Source organism: Phyllosticta capitalensis, assembly GCF_038381095.1.
Source record: "Phyllosticta capitalensis strain CBS 128856 chromosome Unknown BKA78scaffold_14, whole genome shotgun sequence".
NCBI lineage: Eukaryota > Fungi > Ascomycota > Dothideomycetes > Botryosphaeriales > Phyllostictaceae > Phyllosticta > Phyllosticta capitalensis.
Genome location: NW_027117452.1, coordinates 139475 through 161556, shown reverse-complemented (window position 1 = coordinate 161556; position 22082 = coordinate 139475). Strand labels below are relative to the sequence as shown.

Below are 22082 nucleotides of genomic sequence, written 5' to 3'. Positions count from 1 at the left end.
TGATAGAGCTGAAGCGGGTAGCGAGTGGAAGCGCTTTTGGTGTCGCGGGCGCGCGCGAACGAGACTCGCAACTTAAGAGGTTACTTGATGGGTAGAATCAAAAGCTCTGGCTGCTGTTTTCTGGACGATGTGGTGCGGTCCTTAGCGCCAATTGTTGAAGTGTTTTGGGCAGGATTCTTCAGGCGCGGTCTACCGAAGGGAATCGGTCAGGGCTCACCCAAGGGCACAGACACGTCCGCACGCCGCAAATGTCCGACGAAAGACTCAAATTCACCACTGTCATGGGAACGTATGGAGATGGAGATGATGGTTGGTTTTTGGAGCAAAGGTGCTCGCAGGCATACCATAAGGGCAGCTGAGCAACTAATCGAGGTCACTACTCTACCGGTATACAGGTGCAAATCTCTAGCTCTCTTCGGACGAAACCTTTTCGCCGTCGATAGGACAGGCTTTCCGTGCATGTGCTCCCGTTCACACGTCCATGTCTTCGATGCCATCATTTTCCACGTTCACGACGACCGCAACTGGCGTCCCTGAATAGTCCTTCTCAATCCTTGCAGCCATCCCTTCACTTCCATCATGCTCAATCCGTAGCGGCAACTCAATGTGCTCGTACCTGTCGCCGTTCCAGCTGTGTTCGAATGTTGCCTGGGGCTCTTTCTAAGAGTCCCATTGAAGGTGCCAACATATTTGTGTCGCGTCTTCCCCAAGAGAGTAGTGCGGTCGATCCTCAGGCTGGCAGCTCTTGGTCTTGGTTTTTTTCAAGACTTTACCGCCTTTTCCATCCGGCTTTACTTCGACCATGGAGTTGTCGCCGACGAAAATACGGTCGATGCGCGGGACTTTGGCAGCGACTATCGCCGCGGGAAGGAAGTCCGTCAAGTCAAGATTCCAATGCCATTGGGTTCCCGCAACCCAAGGTCCTATGACAATGTCTTCAGGGCGTGGGATATGTAGCTCCGTAAGATTTGGCTGTTTCCTGACCATTTCCAAGATCAGGCCCGTCGATATGACATCCTGATCGTCGACAGAGGTTTCCGCGCAGCTCTTTGCGGTTGCGTGGGAGATGCTGAAATACTCCAATGAGGTGAGGGTTGGAATCTCAACTGTTGATATACATTAGCTTTGGCAACTTCTCCTATAGTAGCAATCAATTTACCACTGGAATTTTCCTGGAAGCCAGCGACGGAGAGCTGCAGCATGCGTAGATTTGGGAGAGACTGGCAGCCGGAGAAGAAAACGGCCTCAACATCCTAGTTGAACCGAAAGGGGCCCGTGGGTGCCTCTTCGCAGCGTCCCATGAAAGTTAGGTTGGAGAGCCGCTCGACGTTGGGCGTGTATTTGAGCATGAATCCAACTTCAGTCCCAAAAATGGCCTCTTTGACGCAGGGAACCGTAAATTCTGGTGCCTCAGAGAATATTTGCCATTCCAACATGTCTGCCCAGCTCTGGTCGAGATCGACGTGCAAGCGGTGAAGTCTCCGTTGCGCGCGAAGCATAGCCTGGAGGCCCTTCAAGACTACGCGTATCTTAGGGTCTGGGTATCCAGAAGAGCTTGTGTCGGTGGCCCAGAATTGATGGATTGCCATGGAGCTGTCGCCCACGTCAGCTTGAGCAAGGGTTTCCAATGCTTTTGACAACTTACCGAGTGTGTGCGAGAAGGTGAAGCGGCGGAGAGATAAACAAACGCAGAACCTCGGGGGAAGCCGTGCTCCCGCGCTGCTCAGATGCGCTTTGCTGAGCAACCGCAGCGAAGTGTTGCTGCACTCCGGCATGTGTAATGTCGCCCCTTCGAAGCAAGAAGACGGTGCGAAAAACTCTCTCGAGGCAGAGCTTGCGGATGTATTTGTTGACCAGGGACATCTCGATCAGAGAGCGCGTTTGGCCACGGCTTTCGGCAATGTCGTTCTTGGATGATCATCTCGAGTAGTTCGTCGGGGAGCTTCGAAAGCGGGCAGCGCTTCTGGACACGGTTCTTGATGCGAGCCATCCGTGATGATGCTGGTGACATCTCTGTCATGTTGGAAGGTGATGACAGTCGTATGGGAGAAGAATGGATCAAGAAACTGTCTGAAACCCTGTGGTGAGGTCGGCGGTGGTGGTGGGTCGTGATACAGAGACAGCTAGAGTGTTGGGTTGCTTGACTCCAGACATGACCTTCCGCTCGCTGCCCGTCGCCCAAGCTACGCGAGCAGCACGCATGTGTGCAAGACGCATCCTGAGCATTAAAACTCGAGTGTTATTTTCATTATATATTTTCCCTACTTCAATCGAGATCAAGATACAGGCGTCCTTTGGGCGCAAAGCATCACTTGAATGCTTCTTTTCTTTTGCATAGCTATGAGCTCTTTTTGCTGCAAAGAGGCAGACAAGCTCCGTCCCAGGTTGAGATGGGCGACAGAAGGACTTACTTGCTACTCATCTTCCTCGTAATGTCTACCGCAAAACTATAATGGAAAGTGAACACCCCGTCGCTCGTGCCCAAACAGTGTTCACACAAAAGGTGAAGAAAAGCTTTTGGCATCCTCTACATGAAGTGATAAAGACGCTTGAATCCCAGCTGTTGATTTTTGAATACCTTATCGTTCGAGCCCAGTGAAACGGAACAGATCCATCTCTCAATCTCTTGAGCGCTGCTCTTTGATGCCCTGGTCTTCAGTGGTTGGGGAATCCATATTTGCCGTGACCACCACAGGCTTCCTTTGGCCGTTGTAATCCATTAAGACAGACGAAATCATGTCTCCCATGCGTTTGGCCCGAAGAGGAAGTACTCTCTGGCCGAAGCCCTCGCCAACCCAGCTCCACGCGGCTTTTCCAATCCTCCCATTAATGGCGCGGACAAACAGGTGCCTCACGGGCGACAGCGCGCGGCGTACCGCGGGCTCGATGGATAATATTCTCGGAAGACAGACTACCGGTTCCATTAGCTTTGAAGCAACCATTCGGTTCAGGATGGCGTACCTTTGTCTCAATATGCTCCGAGCCTCGACGCTTGATGTTTGGTGCCAGTGAACCCCGACAACCCTCGCTGACTTGACGATGCTCCGATATGCTGGATAGGGATCGGGCGATGTTATTATTTTGACTCGCTCGGCACCTGACGAGAAAGCAAAGTCTCTGGGCTCTGGGAGGACTACGACCGCAAGGAACTCAAGCGTCTCGCGAGTAGTGGCAGGGTTTGGGTGCTTGACAGCGCGCTCGGCGTCCTTGAGACTGTCGAACTTGAAGGCGATCGAGCGGTCGGTGAGTTTGACGCAACTCCGGTGCGCCAAATATTTTGACTCGCTTGTTGCATTACGAGAAATCAAAGTCTTTGGGTTCTTGGGGGAGTATGACCGCGAGTGCGTCTCACGAGCAATGGCAGAGTTCGGGTGAGAGACGGCGCGCTCGGCGTCCTTGAGACTGTTGAACTTGAAGGCGATCGACCGATTGATGAGCTTGACGCATTGCGCCCTGCTGTATGGAGTTTTCTAGAAGAGTGGTGAGCGACAAGGCTGAAAGAAGTGTGGGCATTAAGACCGAAAAAACTTTGGAGAAGACTTACTGAAAGGCCGCGGCCTCGCTCTTCCACATGCGGAGCTGGAGGAGCTCATTTTCGCGCTCCATGGAAGACTCATGCTTGTGGTTGAGATCATTCTTTAAGCACGAGATCTTGTCCTCTTTTAAATTGAGGTCCCAGAGGCAGAGTCCTTGGAGAAGCGTTTATGGTTGAGCGAAGCTTAGGCCTTGGACTGCTGTCTAGAAATAGATTCAAAGTAGACTTGCTGCAAGACCTGGGGCCAAGGACTGCTTAGGAAGAATAGCAACCATTGGAGGCAGCGACAATTTGACTCAACCTGAAATAACAGTGAGTATTAGGTCTGAAAGAAGCTTGGAGAAAACTTGCATCAAGGACCAGGGCCAGTGAGTGCTCCGGAACACGGTCCCAAACATCGGAAAAACGGACTTTGATGTGACAACTCTTGCTGTTCTTAGTGGAAAAGCGCTCTGACAGACGCGCGCCACTAAGTGGCTTGAAGCCGCAGGGGACCTAGGTGAGTTTGCTGTGGCTGTAAAGTAACTGACTATGTGTGCTGCTGTAAACCTAGTAGTATCCACCTGAAGGGGCGCATGCGCATTGACAGAGGTATGTGAGGACTGTGCTGTGCTTTCTTTTTAGTGACTTAGATCTCTCTTCTCTACAGTATGGGTTGAGCGGTACTATCTTTGTGTAGATGTTGTTGAACCTCTTGCTGGCCGACAGGGATCAAGCAAGCCTGCTCAAGATGACTTGGTTAGTATTTCGGAGTGGTGGGTAAGGACGGCGCCACTCAACTAGGAGTGAAACTAGCTGTTGCTGGAGAGTTGACTTGAAAAGGTGGTAGAGTGCGGATGGAGAGAGAATTGGAAGAGTAAGATAGGTGGTGGTGTGAAAAGGACCTGAGTCGCTGATGTGTGGAAGTAAAGGTGTCGCCGGTTGCCGACTTTGAGCTGCCGCTTCCGCGATGACCTCGCACATCCAAATTAACACCTAATGTGTTAGCTTTCCCGAGCAATCGCCCACGCACATCCGCACGGGAAACCCTTTAGGACGTACCATGTGTCGCTTCCAAAACCTAGCTGCAAAACCTTGATAATGTTTAGTTCCTTTGAAATGTCGCTGTAACTGAGCTGTGAGGGTCCGATTCTCCATTTTCTCACTACGCCCCCGAAGATGATTCTCTCATGTCTCTTCTTGAATCTTGGGACAAATGAACCAAAGCTCTCAATATGCTAGCATCGGGCTCGAGTATCTGATTAAACCTAGACTGAAAATCAATTGACCGTAGCATTCTTTAGCAGTGTTGGTAGCAGTCGTAGGTAGAACAAGCAAGCATCAGATCAAAGGAAATATCAAAAGCCGCATGCTTTTAGGAGGGCTATTCCCTTAGCTAGAGCTTATGTGTATAAAGAATGCAAGAACTGTTCTCCTTCCTCCTGTATGTGGAAACTAAGCCCCCCTGTCTTTACTGTAATGATTCACCTGCATCCTCTCAAGATCCACACGCATCATGATTACTAAGTAAACCACCACTAATATCCTCCCCTAGCTCTCTGCCTGTACGCGGGTCGCTTTTTCATCTTCAACATTAGAGCAATCTGTAGTGGATATATAGTAGATGTGTCCTGACAGAGTCCTTAGGGTATACTTGCTTCAACACTTTCCACTTTCAATACCGCTTATACCAGAGTCCCAGCATAGGGTTGCCTCATAATCTGACTGCTTCCTGAAGATACCTCCAAGCGCTCTCTTGTTGCCATCTTTGCGAACCTCCATAATTGCTCACTCGCTAATTGAGACTCGTCTGATGTTTGGAAATACATGGTAATGACTGTGATAGGCAAAGAGTATGCGATCTTGTCCTCCATCTCTGGCCCTGGCATGTCTTCGAACGAACCAACAGCAACCGTCTCTGGTACTGAGATTGAAATTTCCGTATGAAGTGGTGGACATCATTATCCTCGATCCCTCGAAGGCAAGCACGCATGCAAAACGAGAGCCTCAGCTTCAGCGATCCGGCTACGGCAGAGGCCCACTCGGTGCGCTGGTGATGATGGAGCGGAGGCACAGCGGGTGTGGCGAAGGCGGGAGGCAGACCAGAAGGGGCGCGGCCGTAGCGGTGGCCACCGGTGCGGCTGACGTTGCTGTTGGGTGTGCGCTGCGAGGTGGTGCACTGAGGGATGGTGGGAGGCGAGTGGAATTGGTCTTCCAGGACGTCGGCCAGTTCGTAGCTCCCATCGAGATGAAGACGTTTGAGCCTGGCTGGAGCTTGGAGGAGCGACTTGATTCCTTTTCCAATCCAGTCATGGTCGTAGACCTCTTCAGCGTCCCAGAACTGATGAAGGGCGATGCATCTATGTAGAATCAGTTAGATGGAGCCTCTATGGGATGATTGGAGCATCAGACTTACTCGGTCATCTTGAACAATGCCACAGGCGGATGCCTGAGAGTCGCAACGAGCCTTGGTGTGAAGATTTCCGCGACGTGACCTTGGATCACTGCGGCGTAGTGCTGCTGGAGATTGTTCCTCCGCATTCTACTCTTGCGGAGCAGCATGACGGCCTTGGAAAGCCGCTCTTCAGCAAGATCCTTGACTTGTCTGTGGACAAGGAGAGAGACTGGAGGGTTCTGGTTCCATGTACCGTCTCGGCATGCGCGACGTCTTCGATGATGAGAACAAGGAGCTCCGCAGGAAGGGCAAGAAGGAAGGGGATCAATTTTTGCTTTGCGCGAGCAAGATGTCAGTGGAAGTGGACAAGGTTTGACGGAAGAAAAAGAGAACTTACGGTATCCATCTTGTTCGGAATGTTGCGAACCATGACCGTGGTACAAACGTCAACTCCGTCACGAATGTTACGCAGGTTGATGGCTTTGGCAGCGTCGTCGGCGTTGCGACCGCCGCGGCGAGGAGTCAACGCCGTGGTGCTCTGGCGGGGGCGAGGGACGACAAGAGACATCAGAGCCGTGTTCTGAACCGGCTGTAGTCAACAACCGTCATGAATCACATGCCTCGGGAACACAGCGATAATTGTCGACATCTTGATTGCGTTGCTCGATGGATGGCGGCAGCAGACTGTAGAGCTGTCAGTTGATGGATGGTTGCGGCAGATCTGGTGCTGATGGTGAAAGGCAGCGCGGAGGAAGGGCGAGAGGAGTCGCGTCGACTGCCGGCAAGAGCCTCAGGCATCGTAGCAACAAGAGGCGAACAGCAACTTTCGAGTCTCGAAGTGTTATTCTGGCCGCTTCCCTCGTCTTGTTCTTGTCCCCATGCATGATCGCAAAGCGACACCACATAGACACAACAACTTCTCTTCGTCCAGTTTGTCCCGCAGATTTTCCAACCACGTCATCATCTGCTTTTCACTTTCCATTTCTGCACGTCTCAAAGCCAGCCTCAACTTGGAGCATCCTCTTGTCCGTCTCATCATCGCCGAAAACTCGCGTCTTCAACAGTAATCCTCTTCTGCTCAGACGGACGGCAAGTCGCCCAGAACTGTGAAGACGCGCTGTCTCAGCCTCTCGTCAATCGTCATTCCTGCGCAAGGCCGCTCGTTCATGGCAGACGCTGACCATATATAGTAACAAAGTCCATCCAGCAAGCTCCCTGACCAACCGATCGTCCCCCGCTCCCGTACACTCGTCAGCGTGACAGCGATTCAAACGCAAACACCTCCTCCTCCCTCCGTGTCCTTCACATCTATACGCGGCAAACTCGTCCAGCCAGCCTTTTGCAGGAGCCCATCGAGCCCCGAGGGTGGAAGCCTCTGAATGGTCAGCACATTCCTCTTCGGAACACCAACGACGGCAGGGGCTTGGCCATTGGCCATTGCCCTTCCTTAGTTGCGTAGAAATCAAGCTCAGCAGCAAGGCGCTCCAATCGAAGCAGTGGACCGCAAAGTCGTCAGTCGTGTCTTGGTTCCAAATGCGTCTATCGCGTCCTATCAGGATGACTTCCTCATGTTCGGCAGTGCCAGGAGGAGACTACTTGATGTTTTGGTGTGTCCCAAGCCGTGAGAGCGCGAGCCGGTCTGTCACTATTGCAAGGAGTTTCGGTGCCTCTTTCACACCGAGGCTCCTGGTATGGCATTAGCAGTTTTCATGCGGACACAACGGCCGCTCTGCTCCGCTCGACTCACTTATTTCAATACACACATCAGCACTCGACTCTTGCTCTCCGTCTTTCCATCCACAGATTCGCTCCTTGCCAACTACCACCGCGCACGACGACAGCCTCGCCACACCTAGCAACAGACAGACAGACAGACTCTGCCCGAGCTACAGCCACTCCGACCAGCAAGACGACAGAAATCGAAGCTCCAAGTAACAAGTCTGCATCCGCCCTCTGTGCGGCCTTCTTATCAAGACCACGAACCCGTGTCGACGACGCGACCACTTCTCTTACCTGCCCCTGGGCCTAAACCAATGCTGCCAGGCAGCTCTTCAACAACACAACCCCCCGGACATCGGCGACATGTCGCCAAAACAATGTGCTTTCCCCAGTATCCAGCGAAAGAGCATGCGTCAGGTAAGACGCCCAGACAAAGACCAGATCGAGCACGTCAAGAGGAGCCCGTGCGAAAACCACGGATACATCACGGTCGGTCAATCAGTCGACCATCTGTCGCTCAGAAAAGATCGAGTCGAGTCGTGCGCAGTCGAGAAAAAAGGTCGAATTTTGAGAAGCTGAAGCTCTAGTAGCCCAGAGCATGCAGACGCGGTAGCCCGTCCGCTTCAACTCGACCTGGATCCTCTTTGCGGCGCAGTCGTCGACAAAACAGCCGCAGCTCGCTCGCTCGACAGCTAGCGACCTGTTTATGCCGCGCTCGTCCTCATGCTCTTCCTCTTCTTTCCCATCATTCAGAGCCCCGTGTCAATCCCACCTCCCTCCCTCATCCGCCCACCAGCCAAACCCAACACAAAACGAAAACATCCTACCCCCGACCCCAACACCCCACCCCATCGCGAAACGAGCAAAACAAAAGAGCAATGCCCACTCTCGGAATCGAACCGAGGATCTTCTCATAACCATGTCGTACACCAAGCAACGCCGGTGCCATACGAGTGAGACGCTGTACCACTAAGCCAAGCGGGCAATTTTGCAATTCCTTATCTCTGGCAGCACCACGCGTAGCCTAAGAATAGCAAGAAAAAATTCGTCGGAACGGTGTGCAGGGAAGGTCGAGAAGGGAGTGGAAGAGTGAAGGAGTGGCTGGCTGGCTGGCTGTGAGCAAGGGGCGCAGAGGAAACGAGAAAGGGGTGACGGATGGGAGTGGACGGAGGGTTTGCTTTCGCCACGTGGCAGAAGCGGCGGCGCGGGAGGGCGGCGGCGGGACGGGGCGGAGCGAGCACGCCGGCGGACAGGGGCGGAAAAAAGGGCTGCGACACCGCGCTGCGGCTCCCATCCGGCCGTCCTCCTTCGTCGTCTGTTGGTGATTGATCATCGCGCATCGCTTTCTTCGGTCGACCGCGGGAACAACATGAAGGCAAGCAGGAATAAAGGGGTCTCTCTTCCTCGGCTTCTTCTCGTCGTGGCGCCGCCGACCGCACCACACCCGCACGCCCCACCCCACCACACAACCTCGCCCCCAACAGTACACTCTACCTCCTCCTCCCTCCCTTCCCACCTCAACAATCCTCTCCCTCCCCAGCCAAAACAGAAGCGCAAAAAAGCTGGATACTGTGGGAATTGAACCCACGACCTTTCACATACGTAACGTGCTTCATCGACTACAAGTCTCGATGTCTCGAGGCTCCAAAGGACGGTTGTTGCGAAGCGAAAATCATACCCCTAGACCAAGTACCCGGGCGTGCGATGAAAATTCTGTCGCAAAAGAGGGTTATGTTTCAATGGTGTAGAGGGGGAATGTGCGAGATAGGAAGAGCAAAAGTGTTGAGGAAGAGAGCTAGGAGAGGGAGGAAGGGAGCATTGAGATGGGGGAATGAGAAGAGAGACGACCTCCGAGAGGAATTTTTTGGTGCCGTGCTGCGCCGGTGGTGCGCAAGCCGCAAAAAAGTGAGGGCCCCGACGCGAGTGGAGTGGGGCAGGGCGGGGAAAACCCGGGCGGCCGTGGTGGCAGCAAGCGAGGAGCGAGGACTGGAAGCGAGGAGCTGCCCATGGTCAAAATGCCATCAAGGCGTCACTCGGCTTTTGAGCGGAGCGCAAACGAGACTGCTGCTTGGGCGAGGGATTGTGGCAAGAGAGGGGCGTCGACGGGATGACTGAGGCATTGCAGGTGGTGCGGGCGGAGGCGGCGGGAGGCCAGCACGGCAGCGTCCGGTCGACAGACATGCCCTGGTGGCAGTGGATTGTGGAAGCACGGACATGACGAAGTGATGGATGGTAGATGGATGTGTGCTTCGCTCCAGCGTCACAGCAACCGCAACAGCAACCGCATGGCGACTGGGTGAGCGCGTTTCAATTCGGCAAGCTGTGGACGCAGCCACGGGAGCATTAGCAACAGCCCTGAAGCAGGGTCCTCACGCACGGAATTCCTGCCGTTGACGGTTAGACTGACGCACTTGGCGGCGGAGGGACCGAGTGGGCGGGTGCGTGACGGAGACGACAAACGGCGATGAGAGAGACTTGCATGGAACTAAGAATGGGGGAAGAGAATTGCGGACCAAATCAAGTGTGCCGGAACAATGAAAAGGAGACAACGGATCTGGCTTGTTGTTGATAGTGTCTACGGCGTCCCTCCTCGTCCCAGAAACAAACGCCCACTTTTTTGTCGTCGCCAAGCGGGTCTCCGACTGGCGATTTTCCACCGGCTGCTCAGTCTCACGCTTCTAAGCTAAAAGACAGAAGTCAGTATCGCATCTTCAAAGAGAACGGCGAAAGTGAGCGGCGAAAGAGAAGAGGGGTGAACGGGACGCCACCTCTCCAAGACGAACCTCATCCTCGTCCTGCCGCACGAAACCACTCCAATCCGACGACACCAATGCTCTCCGCAAATTTTCCCTCCAACCAACGTCTGCAATCAGTGGCGCCATCTCACTCGTCAAACGTCGTGCGCGAGCCCGACCAAGGCGTCTGACACCATGCCGTCTTGCCGGCCCGCTTCCAACCACGCCTGCGCACCTTGCCCCTCCCACCACCGCGCTCGCCCTTCCTCATCTGCTTCTCCCTAGCCCTCTCATTCCGGCGTCGATTCCTCTCCTCGCGAATGCGGCGGTTCAGCGCGCGCGTCTGCGCAAGGCACGCCGCCGCGCTCAAGCCTCTGGCCACGCTCTCAAAGTGTGCGCGTTGCGGCGCGTAGAGTGCGCTCTGAACGGCCAAGCGGACGCGCCACACGCGCTCGACGTAGCCCATGTCGGCGCGGAAGGTGCGGCACACGAGGCCGACGCGCGTGGCCTGCGCGATCATGGCGTGTGGGCGGCGGTCGTCGCCGAGGTCGTCGTCACTCAGTAAGTTGAGGAAGATTTGCTGGCGCAGCTCGCGCGGGAGGCCGGCCAGGCTGGCGCGGGGAGGCGTGGGCGGGTCGATTTGCAGGGTGAGTCGCTGCGTGTGGAGGAGCGTGGCGGCGCGGGCGGTTTTGTATTCGCGGCGGGTGAGGAGGCTGGAGGCGAAGTCGGCGCGGTGAAGCTGCAGTTCGTGGGATGTGGCGATATTGAGGGCTTTGAGTTTGTGCCGGATGCGCCGTTTGGCTGCGATTTGCTCAGTGCGGTCGATGGGCTGGAGGTGAAGCCGGCGGAGGCGGCGGGATGCGCTGGTACCCATGATGCTGTGATCTTGTGGTGGATGGAGAGATCTGATGGGAAGAGGTGGTTGAGGGAAGAGATGGAGAGAGGCGGAGAGACAAAAGGTTGCGAACAGTAACAGTATGCACTCTACCAAGCTAGTCTCTTTTCAGCAGTCAGTCAGTCCCACCCCCTATATGTAGTCTTTCATCACTCCCGGGCGCTATCAGAGAAGACGACGGATACACGTGTTGAAAGTGTCGGCAGCAGGCAGCACACCACCAGAGTAACAGGGGAGATACTCGACAGGCGCGCCGGGCTTGTGGTGACCTCGCCGCCATCTCCAGTATCAGCAGCTTGCTTGCTTGCTCGCACGCCGCGAAACCTCGTCCTCTCGTGAAGGAGAATCCTCGCTGATTCCAGTGCCGAAAATGTCAACCGGACTTTCCTCGAGAGCTGCAATGTCCTCCTCCGTCAGGTCGATGCCGGTGGTGGATTCGACACAACCAAAGAAGACACGCCACAAGTAGGGGGAGAAGCTTCTCATGATGCTATATATACGCAGCAAAACCACCAGCCAACCATGCTCAACCGAACAGCGGAGCAAGCGTCTTATACGCGTCAAAAGGCACTGCTTGCGCTGGAAGCAGCGGCTCAAACACCAGCAGATCATCAACAGGCTCGAAAAGCAGGGAATTCTTTGCGTGTGACAACGGCGCGGTGGCAAAGTCGAAGCAATTGCCTCCTTCCGCTCCCAATCAGGTTACCAGCTTGGAGTGATGAAAAACTGTGTGTAGAAAGCGGCCAAAGAAACACGACCACCGACCAGCCCTGTACACTTGCTGCCCACGAGTGTTTGGCAGACACACATCCAACCAAAGCCAGCATCCAGTTGTCGCTACGGATGAGCGAGCGAATCTGATTGATTGATTGCGCTCAACCCACCTACCCACCCATCTACCCACCCTTCCCGTATCCCTGCCATCCATCCATTGGCCGTCGCCGCAATGTCGCCCCTGCAGAACAAATCTTCCATTAGCCACAGCCCCCAAGCTTGGACTGATTACCGAGTCTCGAGTGGGACCAAAAATCGGGCCAGAGCAAGTTGCCGGCCCACCCACGCCGCAACGCTGTCGTGTGCAGCGTGGAGACGTGAGGCGCCGGCACCTGGCGGACCGCTTCAGACACTGGCGCAGTCTGCCGCTGTGCTGTCCGCCACAAAGATAGGCGAGGGGGCTGGTAATGTGGGAGATAGGAGATGGGGTTTTCGTTTCATCGTGTGTGTATCCTGCGGTGTGTCGGGACAGGGGTGAGGAAGCAGGCCGCTTACATGCGACGGGTTGTTGTGCGTGTGATGTTGAAACATGCAGTCATAGGATGGAGGACTGCGATTTTCTGGAGAGTCTTTCGTGATACTGCGTGTAGCAACGAGTCAGCAAGAGAGAGCGAGGAAGCAGCTCCAAGAAATGAGAGTGGAAATGGCAGGATCAGACGGAGGAAAGTTTCCGCAGCGACGAGCTCGGAACGAACGAGACCAGTATAGGTAGTCATCATGAGGGACTGGGGCCGGAAGGATATAGGGGGAGTAGACACTTAACTAAGCCCGCGCCATCCGCAGAGGCGGCAAAGCATTCATGCAATCGACCCTTTTCTGCGAAAAGAGAGCAGTCAGCCAAAGCAACCACCAAGATTTCAGGAGCGCAAGAGAGAGCGGGAGGGGAAACGCAGCCGTGAGACGGACCTTTTGACGAACTGAAAGGATAATGCAGCAAAGCTTGACGGATAGAGGGTGCGACCGATGGATTCTGGAAGAGAGTGGTCAGCGAGAGCCGTGGAAGTGTTTCGTGACAAGGCAAAGAGGGCGCGGGAGTGTCAGGTGTAGGATGATGTCTCCGCAGCGACAGTCTCAGCAGGTCGAAGGTGAAAAGTCACCACGGAGTATGGTGGAGAGATTTCAAGGAAGGACAAGAGAGCTCAACGTACGTCTGAAGTCCTGGCCATCATCCAAAGGACATGTGGTACCCCAACAGCTGTGAGGTCATTGTCTTTCTTGCGGTATCCCCGAGAGAGTCGACTGGTGTTGCTGGCACTTCTAATACGAACGTTGAGCAGAGGCGGGACGGCACTGAAGTCGATATCCTCTTGGCGGTAAGAGCGGGCATGGGGACTGGCGTCACTGGCTGTTCTAAAAGGAACTTTGAGTGGAGGCGGGTCAGCGTTGACATCAATGTGATTGTTCGGGTGCGAATATGCAAGAGTTTGGCCGTCACTCGCGCTCCCAATCGCCTCACACTTTGCACGCTTGTCGGCAACGTTGTATAGTTTGACAAGTTCCGCCGTGGAGGGATGGTAGAGACTTGTTGAAGTCCGTGGCTTGCTTTTGACCATGTCCAACGACAGTGTCTAGGGCGGCAAAGGTAGCCGGGGCGCGATGTATCGCTCCCACCTTCTTCTCTCCTTCCCTGAACATCGTGTTGTAAATGCGGTAGATAAATGCGGTAGAAGAGTGCGCCGAGCTGCATCGGAAGGTATTGCATCCCCCTGAAGATGCATTGGTCGTCGACAGGCAGTTGACCAATACAGCAGCAAGTGCTCGTACGCCTGGTGCACGCGGTGGTGCTGGTTTTGGCCATGTCCAAAGCCGGTGCCCCGGGGGTCTGGAAGATCTGGTCCTCGTCAACGCAGTTGTCGTAGGTGGCTGGATCAAAGCGCCCAAGATCCTTGAACGCCCTGGGAGTTGGCCCAAATTGGGCCGTGGTAGCCGTAAGCTGCTCGTGGGTCATGCGCGAGTCTGATGCTCTGCGGTCTTCACCGTCGTCGTCGCCACCGCATCGGCGCTTTCCACTTGGCAGAGACAGTATTTGGGTTACCGGGCTGGTGAGGGTTGCAGATGTAGAAGATGAAAGAGATATCTGGTGAGATGTGAGATGAGGTGTGGTGGAGTGGCGTTGCAGTGTTGTGGTGCTGTGGAGTTGGTTGGATGGAGGAAGGCGACTGTCTTGATACGCACCCGCAAGTCGTTGGCAACGGGCAGGCGCGCCAACTCCGAATGTGGCGCCAACTAAACACTGACTTCAAAGTGCAACATCAGGTCGGCGACACGTGTAGAAAACTGTTCGACTACAACCCCTGCCGACACACAGCAACCCCCGACCTGGAACAGATCGCTCTTTGTCTCGGCAACAGTTCCCCCAACCACGCTTGAGCCGTCCCCGGTACTCCCGACTCCTCACACGTCACGACTCCGAGCTCCCTCAACAGCTGTCCTGCCTCGAACGCCACTATTCCAACGAGGAGTTCTTCACGACGACGCAGAGAAACTGTGCCCAAGCGAGTTCTTGTCCACCAACACGTCGACTCCAACGGACGACTCCGCACGCAAAGGTCAGAATACGCTGGAAGAGATGCTACCGCGTCGGCCAAATACCAATCGATAGCCCGCCCGTCCATTATTCTAGGGCACCAGGAAATTCGCGATTCGTGCATGGAGCACGTGCTTTGGAAGGTATCTGCTCGAGAAAGGCGAATTGATTGCGTTTGCAGCGCCACTCGAAGGCGCAGTCTCATCCACGTATCGCATCGCATGGCATCTGCCGCGTCATCGTGCGGGTTCTTTTGCAGCCGTTCAAATTTCTCGCGCAAATTCTCAAAACTGAGCAAAAAGGATCTTCCTGCTAACTTCTGCATCAGGTCATTCACATGCATCACTTTTGCAGTGGCTATGACAGCTCAGCAGCTCCGACAGCAACTTGGCTGCTACCCAAAATCTCATCGCTAAGGGCTTGTGGATGATGACCCAGGCGCCAAAGGCGCTCCACTGCCTCCATCTCAATCAAACCAGTGCTGTGCTGAAAAAGGGGTCACCATCTCAAAGGATAATCTCTCTCTAAGGACGCCGCGGCATTGGAGCCTAAGCGCCACATCATCGGCGACTGAAAGGAGGCAAGAACATCAATCATTTGTCTACACCACAAGTGGGATGCTTGGAAGGAGCACGTTCAATCGCAGCAAATGTGGTTTCGCGACAAGAGCTTTCCGGTCAAGAAGCTCCTCCTCATGGATGACCACCAAGGCAAAGATGGGTCGCCCGCCTAGATTGAGAAGGATGATGAAGGGAAACCGACTGCTTCCCTTGTCAACGTCAACTGCATGACAAAAGCTGTGCCCAAACATCACTGCAAGAGAAAGCCGCTGGCTGCGTACACAGGCGATTCAGGCAGCCAAGGGACGATCATTCCCTATCAATGCATCCCGCGGGAATTCTGGTTGCTCAATCACGAAGTTTTGTTTGCAAAACCGTCGTCTGAGTTCAAAAGGCCAAAAACGAGGCGCCGCAGCCTTTTTATATTAACAACATGGTCGTTCCCCTTTATCAGCGCAAAGGAACACTCCGATGCTCAGGACGCGCTCCTGGCAAATTTCTGATGCTGCAGCGGCATTTCACGGCCCAAGCGTCCTTGTTGGACACGCTTCGAGTTTCCCTCCGCCCCTGTTGGTTGAGCTGAATGCGCCTAGCACCTATGATCTGCTTTGTATGGATCCTTTCCTGTTTATCTTCGGCAGCGGTCAAATCAAGTTCATTGCATCATTGCGCAGGGCCGCCGAGTGACGCACCCGACCTTTTGAATGACTGACCCTAGCCCTGGATCTGAAATCTGCATCCCGCGCGCTTGCCCAGCTTACGACCACCAACACCTATACCAACGCGCCGACCAACACGTCTGCCAACACACCTGCCAACGCACCTGCCAACGCGCCTGTGTACAGTCCCATTTTATCTCATTGGCTAGTCGCGCAGCCAGTCGCACATCAAGCCATATGAGAAGTAACTCAGTCGCGCAAACAGTCTCATAGTGGTGGAGATCTGGGCGCTCAGCGCAGTCGTCTGTAACATCACGAGCAGGATTTAGGAACGTTTTGGGCGCGCGCCATCCACATCAGTGGGCAGCTGAAACAGTAGAGGACGCAGAACTTCATCTTTGAACGTCGACAGGAGGGTGGAGGGTAGGCGGATGGTGTGCGAGCGCGCATGAGCTGAGCTAAATGTAGAGGTAGGACCAGTCATTCAGAGCTGGGGTCATAATTGGTGAGGCTGTCAATGAGCGTTGATGTAAAGCGGCAAGTGATTCATCCGGCGGGCTTAAAACCATCAGCGGCACCCGCTGTGCATCATCTCAACGGCACTATCATCCCATCATGTTCAAACCAATTCTTCGTCGCATTCGAAACCGTCGCAATCAAAATCGTCGCATTCAAACCCCCACCTTGCCATCGATTGGTACCATAACGGAAACTCAACAGCATCCGTCTCGCCTTCTCCAGCTTCCCACAGAACTGCTGCTCATGATTCTCGAGGAGGTCGCCAAAATATCAAAGCATGACCTTATCCAGGTTTTCAGAAGTTCGTTTTTGAGAATGTCGAGTTGATCAGCAACGTATATGAGCCGAATCCGAACTGTGCAGCGCTTGCACAGGGGAAACATCGCGTCACGAGATACGACGGCGTTCCCAAGATCTTTCTTGAAACGCTACCTCCGTTCCTGGAACACACGCGGTCAGTCATACCGAACTATCATCCGGGACTCTTCAGCTGATGGGGATCGCAGTTCTCTTGCTTTTCATGATTTCTTTTCGGTAGACGGAGTCGCCTTTTGGAGGGTGGCTTGGGACATTGCGAAGCTCCTGCTCGTGCCAAAACAGTTGCAAGCCCTGGAGATTCACGTCGACGATGGAACTGCCATGCGTCTGGAATATGCTCTTGAACAAAAAGGGGTTGAGTTCCCTCATCTTCAAGATATCACATTAAGCATCAATCTTCGGTTCCTGCTGAACTATGCGCCCAATGTCCGGAGATTATCCAACAGACCGCGCGAGACCTGGAGATCTGCCAAAAGGCGCTTTGAAGGGCGGGAATGGCAGGAATTGTTTGAACTCTGCAGCGAGCTTCATTGGCTTGAGACTTTGGACTTGTACCTTGGAACAGAGATTCCAAGTGAGTTTCTTGCTTCTGAAGACCATCAGTACAGAGATCTGACACTTTTGAACAGGAGACATCAAGATTCCTCCACTTCGCATAAAGAAACTGCGCATTGCTAAAGAGCGACGCTTGCCCTCCCCAGGTGTCCCTAGGACAAAATTCGATTTCATTGATCTGCTCATGCCGTTCATCGATACACTCCCGCAACTCGTTACCATTGAGTTGCCCGAAACAAGCGAGACTTGGTCCAGATGGCCCCGCCATGGATTGATCTCTTCCCAGGGCTGGGACGACGAGTACTATTTTATGATGCTGTGCGCCATCATTGCATTGAAGTTTTCCCATCTCGATACGATCAAGGTGGGAAAGAATACAATCAAAGTCAAATTTGACGAGGAAGCCGGCAGGGTCACTGTGGAGCACCTGAAGCCAGAGGGAAACATAATGGCAGGAGAAGTAGAAGTCCGAGAGGTCTGTAAAGGACTACATGATCCCGCAATTTGGGTTGAAAAAGACAAGATCACGCACAAGAAGTTTCTTGCCGTCAATCCGAAGTGCGAGATCCTCTCACGCTGAGACTCGGCCATGAAGATTGTCTCGAGGATGAAGAATGATGTATTGGGGGAACGCGAAGAGACCATGGTTGTATCATGCAAGATGTCATGAGCTGGGCGCATTCAACTTGAACGTGTTGTACTTTACTGCTCCAGGTCAGGACGAATGAAGACTACAGCTTTCTCTTCACCTCATATGTATATAGTAACTGTCCACTACCACCCACCATGCTCTTTTGACAAAGTTCCTTCCGGCCACAAAAATTGCGTGCAACTCCGCCTTTTCTTAAAATTTGAAGCTTACATTATTCACTTCAAAAGATTGCCAGGAGCTCAAGGGTAATTCTAATCTTTTTGATTCTTGGAGAGAGGGGCTTTCGCAAACTGCGGGCTAAATGTGTCATGGAAGCGTTATCTAGACATGGCAGCACTTGGCGTGCGGAACCCATGAGCAGCACCTAGTCACGTGCGGAACCTCACTAGGCCGTTGGGCTCATCAAGCGATGCGCATGGCCCGCCGTTGTCTCCCCAGCCTTTGATATCTTCTGTGGCTACACCACACAGAAACATGTGCAGCTCATCGCATTCACTCCCTCACACGATCCATCGCGCCATGGCTACCACCAGACAAGCTTCCAGCCCAAAGCCCCCTCTGCTGAGGCTTGCACCAGAGCTGCTTCTCCTGATCTTGGGCGAAGTTGCCAAAGTCTCAAAACACGACCTCATCTCAGTCTCCAGCTGCCATGAAGACCTCCGCGACACGGCGCAAGAGCTCGTATTTGATGAGGTCAAACTACTGACACGCGATGGCACCGAGCGCCACGCCACACAAACCCAGGACTATGCGAAGATCGCCGAAGGCCGCCCGGACGTCACTGATAGTCGAGTGCATCGGGTCTTTTCGAGCTGGCCGCAGTCGTTCTTGCGCTTCACAAAGTATGTCTCGGCCGCCATGATCACAAGACATTCCGTTGACAAGTTTCAGGTCCCTCGCCATCCACGACTTTTACCTTATTGAATCTGCTCCAATTCCAGCCTGGCTCCATGAAGGCATCGGTCGGATGCTGTTGAAACCCAAGCAATTGGAATCGCTTGAGCTCGACTTCCATCACTCGATCGTGGAAGGTCCCTCTTTCCTTTCTCAACAAGCGACCGCCCGCTTGCTTCGTCTTCTTTGGCCTTATCGCCGCATACGGCCATCTCTTTGCGCGCGCATCATGACTGCTCCTTAGCTGGTCCAAGTCCGACTCCTTCGTTTACCAAGAACTTGTGGACGTTTCCTCTCGACGCCTATGCAGATTACCGACCATGGTCTTCCTCCTCGCGGAGTGCACGTGGATTGCGTGGTTATGGCCCTGCTCTACATCCTGGCAACGAACGACAAGGAGCACGATCTCAGTCTCCGGAATATGCGGGAGCTCTATCCCTTTTACCGCGGGGACGGGGTTCCAAACAGCCCCATCCCTGGGCTGTGGGAGTGGGAAAATCGATTAACCGACTAGCCTTCGTACCCGACCGAACCTTGACGGTCCCTGAGTCTACTGTCAGGGAAGCCATGGAGGTAGATGCTTTCAGCTTCTATCCCCCAATGTTGACACCAGAAACTCGTCCCTATTTCGAAGCAAAGCAGGTGCAGATGTTTGCAAAGGGATTGTCGGAGGAAATGACTCCTAATGGTGTCGAGTACTGGACGGGGATGAGGTACTTCATCCCAAAGATCGGCTTGAAGGTCAACGGTCGCTTGCCCGTTCCCTTGGTTGAAAATGAAAAGCTATGCTACGCAAGGGGTTTCGATGAGCCCCTTGAAAAGCAATAGTGATGGGACTCTCAAAACTTTTCAGGGGTGAGCGTGTCTGTGCCGCAAGCGTCCGGACATAGAGCTACGACAACGTCACCGTTGTTGGTTTTGCATCGGTTGTCGCTGGGGCCGCGCGGGTTCCGTGCTTCCGTCGGAGGGGTACACTGATGTCTTTGTTTAGCGCTTGACTCTGCTTGGTACAATTGTGCTCGAGTCTATAACTCACTTTTTTGGTCTTAACCTCACTTTCTTGCTTTAAACGTTTGATGTGCTGCTACGCCCTTCTTACTTTCGCCCCTGAACAGACTGTGAACGGTTACTAAACGGTGCAGAAATCCTCGCTCCTTTGGAAAGGTTGCATCAGGCAGCGGATGTTCTTTGTGTCTTCGAAGGGATAAAAAACAGCTAAAGATGGGACTCTAAACAATTCAAGACAGCAGTTGGTGCCGCGAAGCTGTACTTGAGTCGGAATCGCATAAGGTGATTCGTGGCATAGACTTAACCCTTTTTCAGTGTCAAAACGAATTCCAAGGCGAGAACAAGTTTGGGTGTCCTTGAAGTGGCAGTCGACAGTCTGTGGCGCAACATGGCAAGTGACTGACTGATGTCATGGTCGGCCCAGCCACACTCCCAGGTAGCATCAGCGGCGCCAATGTTGATTTTCTCTCACGGAGCGCCATCACCCGATCGCAGCGTCAACTCACCGGCACCTGCGCAGCCACACCCGTCCACGTCCTATCCTTCTGCCTCCGGACCGCTGCTTTCCAGCACTTGCTTCAGCGGCTTCTGCTGTTGACTGACACTTGCCAACTATCTCTCGCACCCCGATCTGCTTTCCGTCCTTTTGCCAATTCAATTCAGCCAATCCGTCCTCCGCTCACGGGCCCTTTCGCCTACCATCTTCTCTTTGCGGGTCTTCCGGCTCTGTTACACGTCCAACGCCCGCTCGACTCTCCTCTGGTGCAACTGTCTTGGTCATCTCGAAGCCATCCGCTCCCTCCGTCGAGCACATCCCATCTACCGCCAGCTCCGTCCGCAGCCCACAATCACTGTTCCTAATCCGCACGCTGCTACCAAGATGGCTACCATTCAACAAGAGTCGCCGCTTCTAGACCTTGCCCAAGAGCTTTTCGACATCATCATCGAGGAGGTTGCAAAAACTTCGAAGCACGATCTGATCATGTTGTCAGTGACCTGCAGGGCGGTCCACGAGAGCACCAAAAGATTTGTCTTTCAAGACATTGAGCTTCTCGCTCGAGGCAATGACACAACCGAGATGACCAATACCTACGCCAAAGTTGCGCAAGGCGGTCCGCCAATCAATCATAGACGCCTCCACCTCATCTTCTCCTGCTGGCCACAGTCCTTTCTCCGACACACAAAGTAAGTTTCAACTCACATGACCACGACATTTCCGTTGACAAGTAGCAGGTCACTCTCGATCCATGATTTCTACCACGTCACCTCTGCCGAAATGCCGACCTGGATCTCTGAGGGCATTGGCAGAATCTTACTCAAGCCGCAATGCCTCACGAAGCTTGAGCTTGACTTCGACGCACGCATTGCCAAAGGACTTGAACAATTCCTGAGCCCAATCAGAGGGGTGCAGTTCCCGCATCTGATAGAAGCAACTTTGAACCTTCAGCTCCGGTTTCTGCTCAAGTTCGCGCCTAACTTGGTCACTTTCTCCAACATTCCGAGGGAAGGGTACGGACGCGAAGACAAGGAGGACGAAGGGTGGGAATTTGAGGAGCTCCTGTGCATGCTTGTCTCGCTGAAGAGCTTGAGAGTCTTGGACCTTACCATTGAAGATATCATTTTCAACTGGCCCCACCGTAGGTCTTTCTTTTCACGAACTCTTCTAGTTTAGTGCTGACGTTTCAAAACAGTCAAACTTCCGGCTCTGCCGATCGAAAAGCTTCGGATCTCTCGCGAACGCCGTCGTGGACCAGACGCCACGGTCTCGAATACCGACTCACCCGCTCAGATGGGCATGATCATGGCGTGGATCGAAACCCAACCACAGCTGCACATGGTGGAGATTCCCGAGCCGATTTGGACGTCGGTTGGGCCCATCATGACGCCCATGCTCTGGCGGCAGACTGTTGAAGTACAACGACTTCTCCTTGCCGGCATCATTGCGCAGAGATTCCCCAGTCTTCCGCTCATCGTGGTAGGAAGGGCGGGGTTTCTCGTCAAGAGCGACGATATGGCAGGTACGACAGTTTTGGAGCCTATGGGGCCAAGCAAAGGTGATTATGAGCTAGGGCAGTACGAGGTTCGGTTGAGGAACGATGTGAGTTGGGACGATCCCGCCTGGATCGAAGATGGTGAGGGGAAGGCCTTCATTGCCGTTCAGGCAAGCTCCTGGCTGATACACGAGATTGACGATAACGGCCTTTGAGTTGGGAATGCTTGGACCAAGATAACGTATAGAATGCAACAGGGGGTGCCAGAAAGAAGGACGGGTTCGGAACAGGAACGTGGTTCGACAGTGGTAGAATGAAGGAATAGTCAAGACTCAATACCTACAGTTGAATCCGTCTTTTCTCGGCT

General features: G+C 53.8%; 7 protein-coding genes and 2 non-coding genes across 9 annotated transcripts; 3 read left to right on the top strand and 6 right to left on the bottom strand.

Annotated features, from left to right (window-relative positions):
• Positions 1-660: 660 nt before the first annotated feature.
• BKA78DRAFT_357832 (uncharacterized protein) lies at positions 661-1202 on the bottom strand (the record flags this gene model as incomplete). Its single annotated transcript, XM_066892294.1, has 2 exons — positions 661-1106; positions 1160-1202. The coding sequence occupies 2 exons, from the start codon at positions 1200-1202 to the stop codon at positions 661-663; spliced, it is 489 nt and encodes a 162-aa protein (XP_066738204.1).
• A 51-nt stretch (positions 1203-1253) lies between these two features.
• On the bottom strand, positions 1254-1863 carry BKA78DRAFT_300692 (uncharacterized protein; the record flags this gene model as incomplete). Its single annotated transcript, XM_066887242.1, has 2 exons — positions 1254-1593; positions 1646-1863. The coding sequence occupies 2 exons, from the start codon at positions 1861-1863 to the stop codon at positions 1254-1256; spliced, it is 558 nt and encodes a 185-aa protein (XP_066738203.1).
• A 3307-nt stretch (positions 1864-5170) lies between these two features.
• BKA78DRAFT_348078 (uncharacterized protein) lies at positions 5171-6477 on the bottom strand (the record flags this gene model as incomplete). Its single annotated transcript, XM_066890580.1, has 5 exons — positions 5171-5388; positions 5418-5874; positions 5931-6119; positions 6163-6182; positions 6307-6477. 5 exons carry the CDS (start codon positions 6475-6477, stop codon positions 5200-5202), a joined length of 1026 nt encoding a protein of 341 aa, XP_066738202.1. The 3' UTR covers positions 5171-5199.
• Positions 6478-8507: 2030 nt separating this feature from the next.
• Positions 8508-8612, bottom strand: BKA78DRAFT_t186. Its single transcript has one exon. It is a non-coding gene; the product is annotated as a tRNA-Thr (tRNA).
• A 579-nt stretch (positions 8613-9191) lies between these two features.
• BKA78DRAFT_t185 lies at positions 9192-9323 on the bottom strand. Its single transcript has one exon. It is a non-coding gene; the product is annotated as a tRNA-Ala (tRNA).
• A 1188-nt stretch (positions 9324-10511) lies between these two features.
• On the bottom strand, positions 10512-11237 carry BKA78DRAFT_357829 (uncharacterized protein; the record flags this gene model as incomplete). The annotated part of the gene is made up of 1 exon (XM_066892293.1): positions 10512-11237. The coding sequence occupies one exon, from the start codon at positions 11235-11237 to the stop codon at positions 10512-10514; it is 726 nt and encodes a 241-aa protein (XP_066738201.1).
• A 5156-nt stretch (positions 11238-16393) lies between these two features.
• On the top strand, positions 16394-17750 carry BKA78DRAFT_300688 (uncharacterized protein; the record flags this gene model as incomplete). Its single annotated transcript, XM_066887241.1, has 4 exons — positions 16394-16598; positions 16661-16751; positions 16804-17189; positions 17245-17750. The coding sequence occupies 4 exons, from the start codon at positions 16394-16396 to the stop codon at positions 17748-17750; spliced, it is 1188 nt and encodes a 395-aa protein (XP_066738200.1).
• Positions 17751-18341: 591 nt separating this feature from the next.
• BKA78DRAFT_300687 (uncharacterized protein) lies at positions 18342-19544 on the top strand (the record flags this gene model as incomplete). The annotated part of the gene is made up of 3 exons (XM_066887240.1): positions 18342-18664; positions 18714-18853; positions 18961-19544. 3 exons carry the CDS (start codon positions 18342-18344, stop codon positions 19542-19544), a joined length of 1047 nt encoding a protein of 348 aa, XP_066738199.1.
• A 1909-nt stretch (positions 19545-21453) lies between these two features.
• On the top strand, positions 21454-22071 carry BKA78DRAFT_328745 (uncharacterized protein). Its single transcript, XM_066889620.1, has one exon. The coding sequence runs from the start codon at positions 21514-21516 to the stop codon at positions 21928-21930; it is 417 nt and encodes a 138-aa protein (XP_066738198.1). The 5' UTR covers positions 21454-21513; the 3' UTR covers positions 21931-22071.
• The last annotated feature ends 11 nt before the right edge of the window (positions 22072-22082 follow it).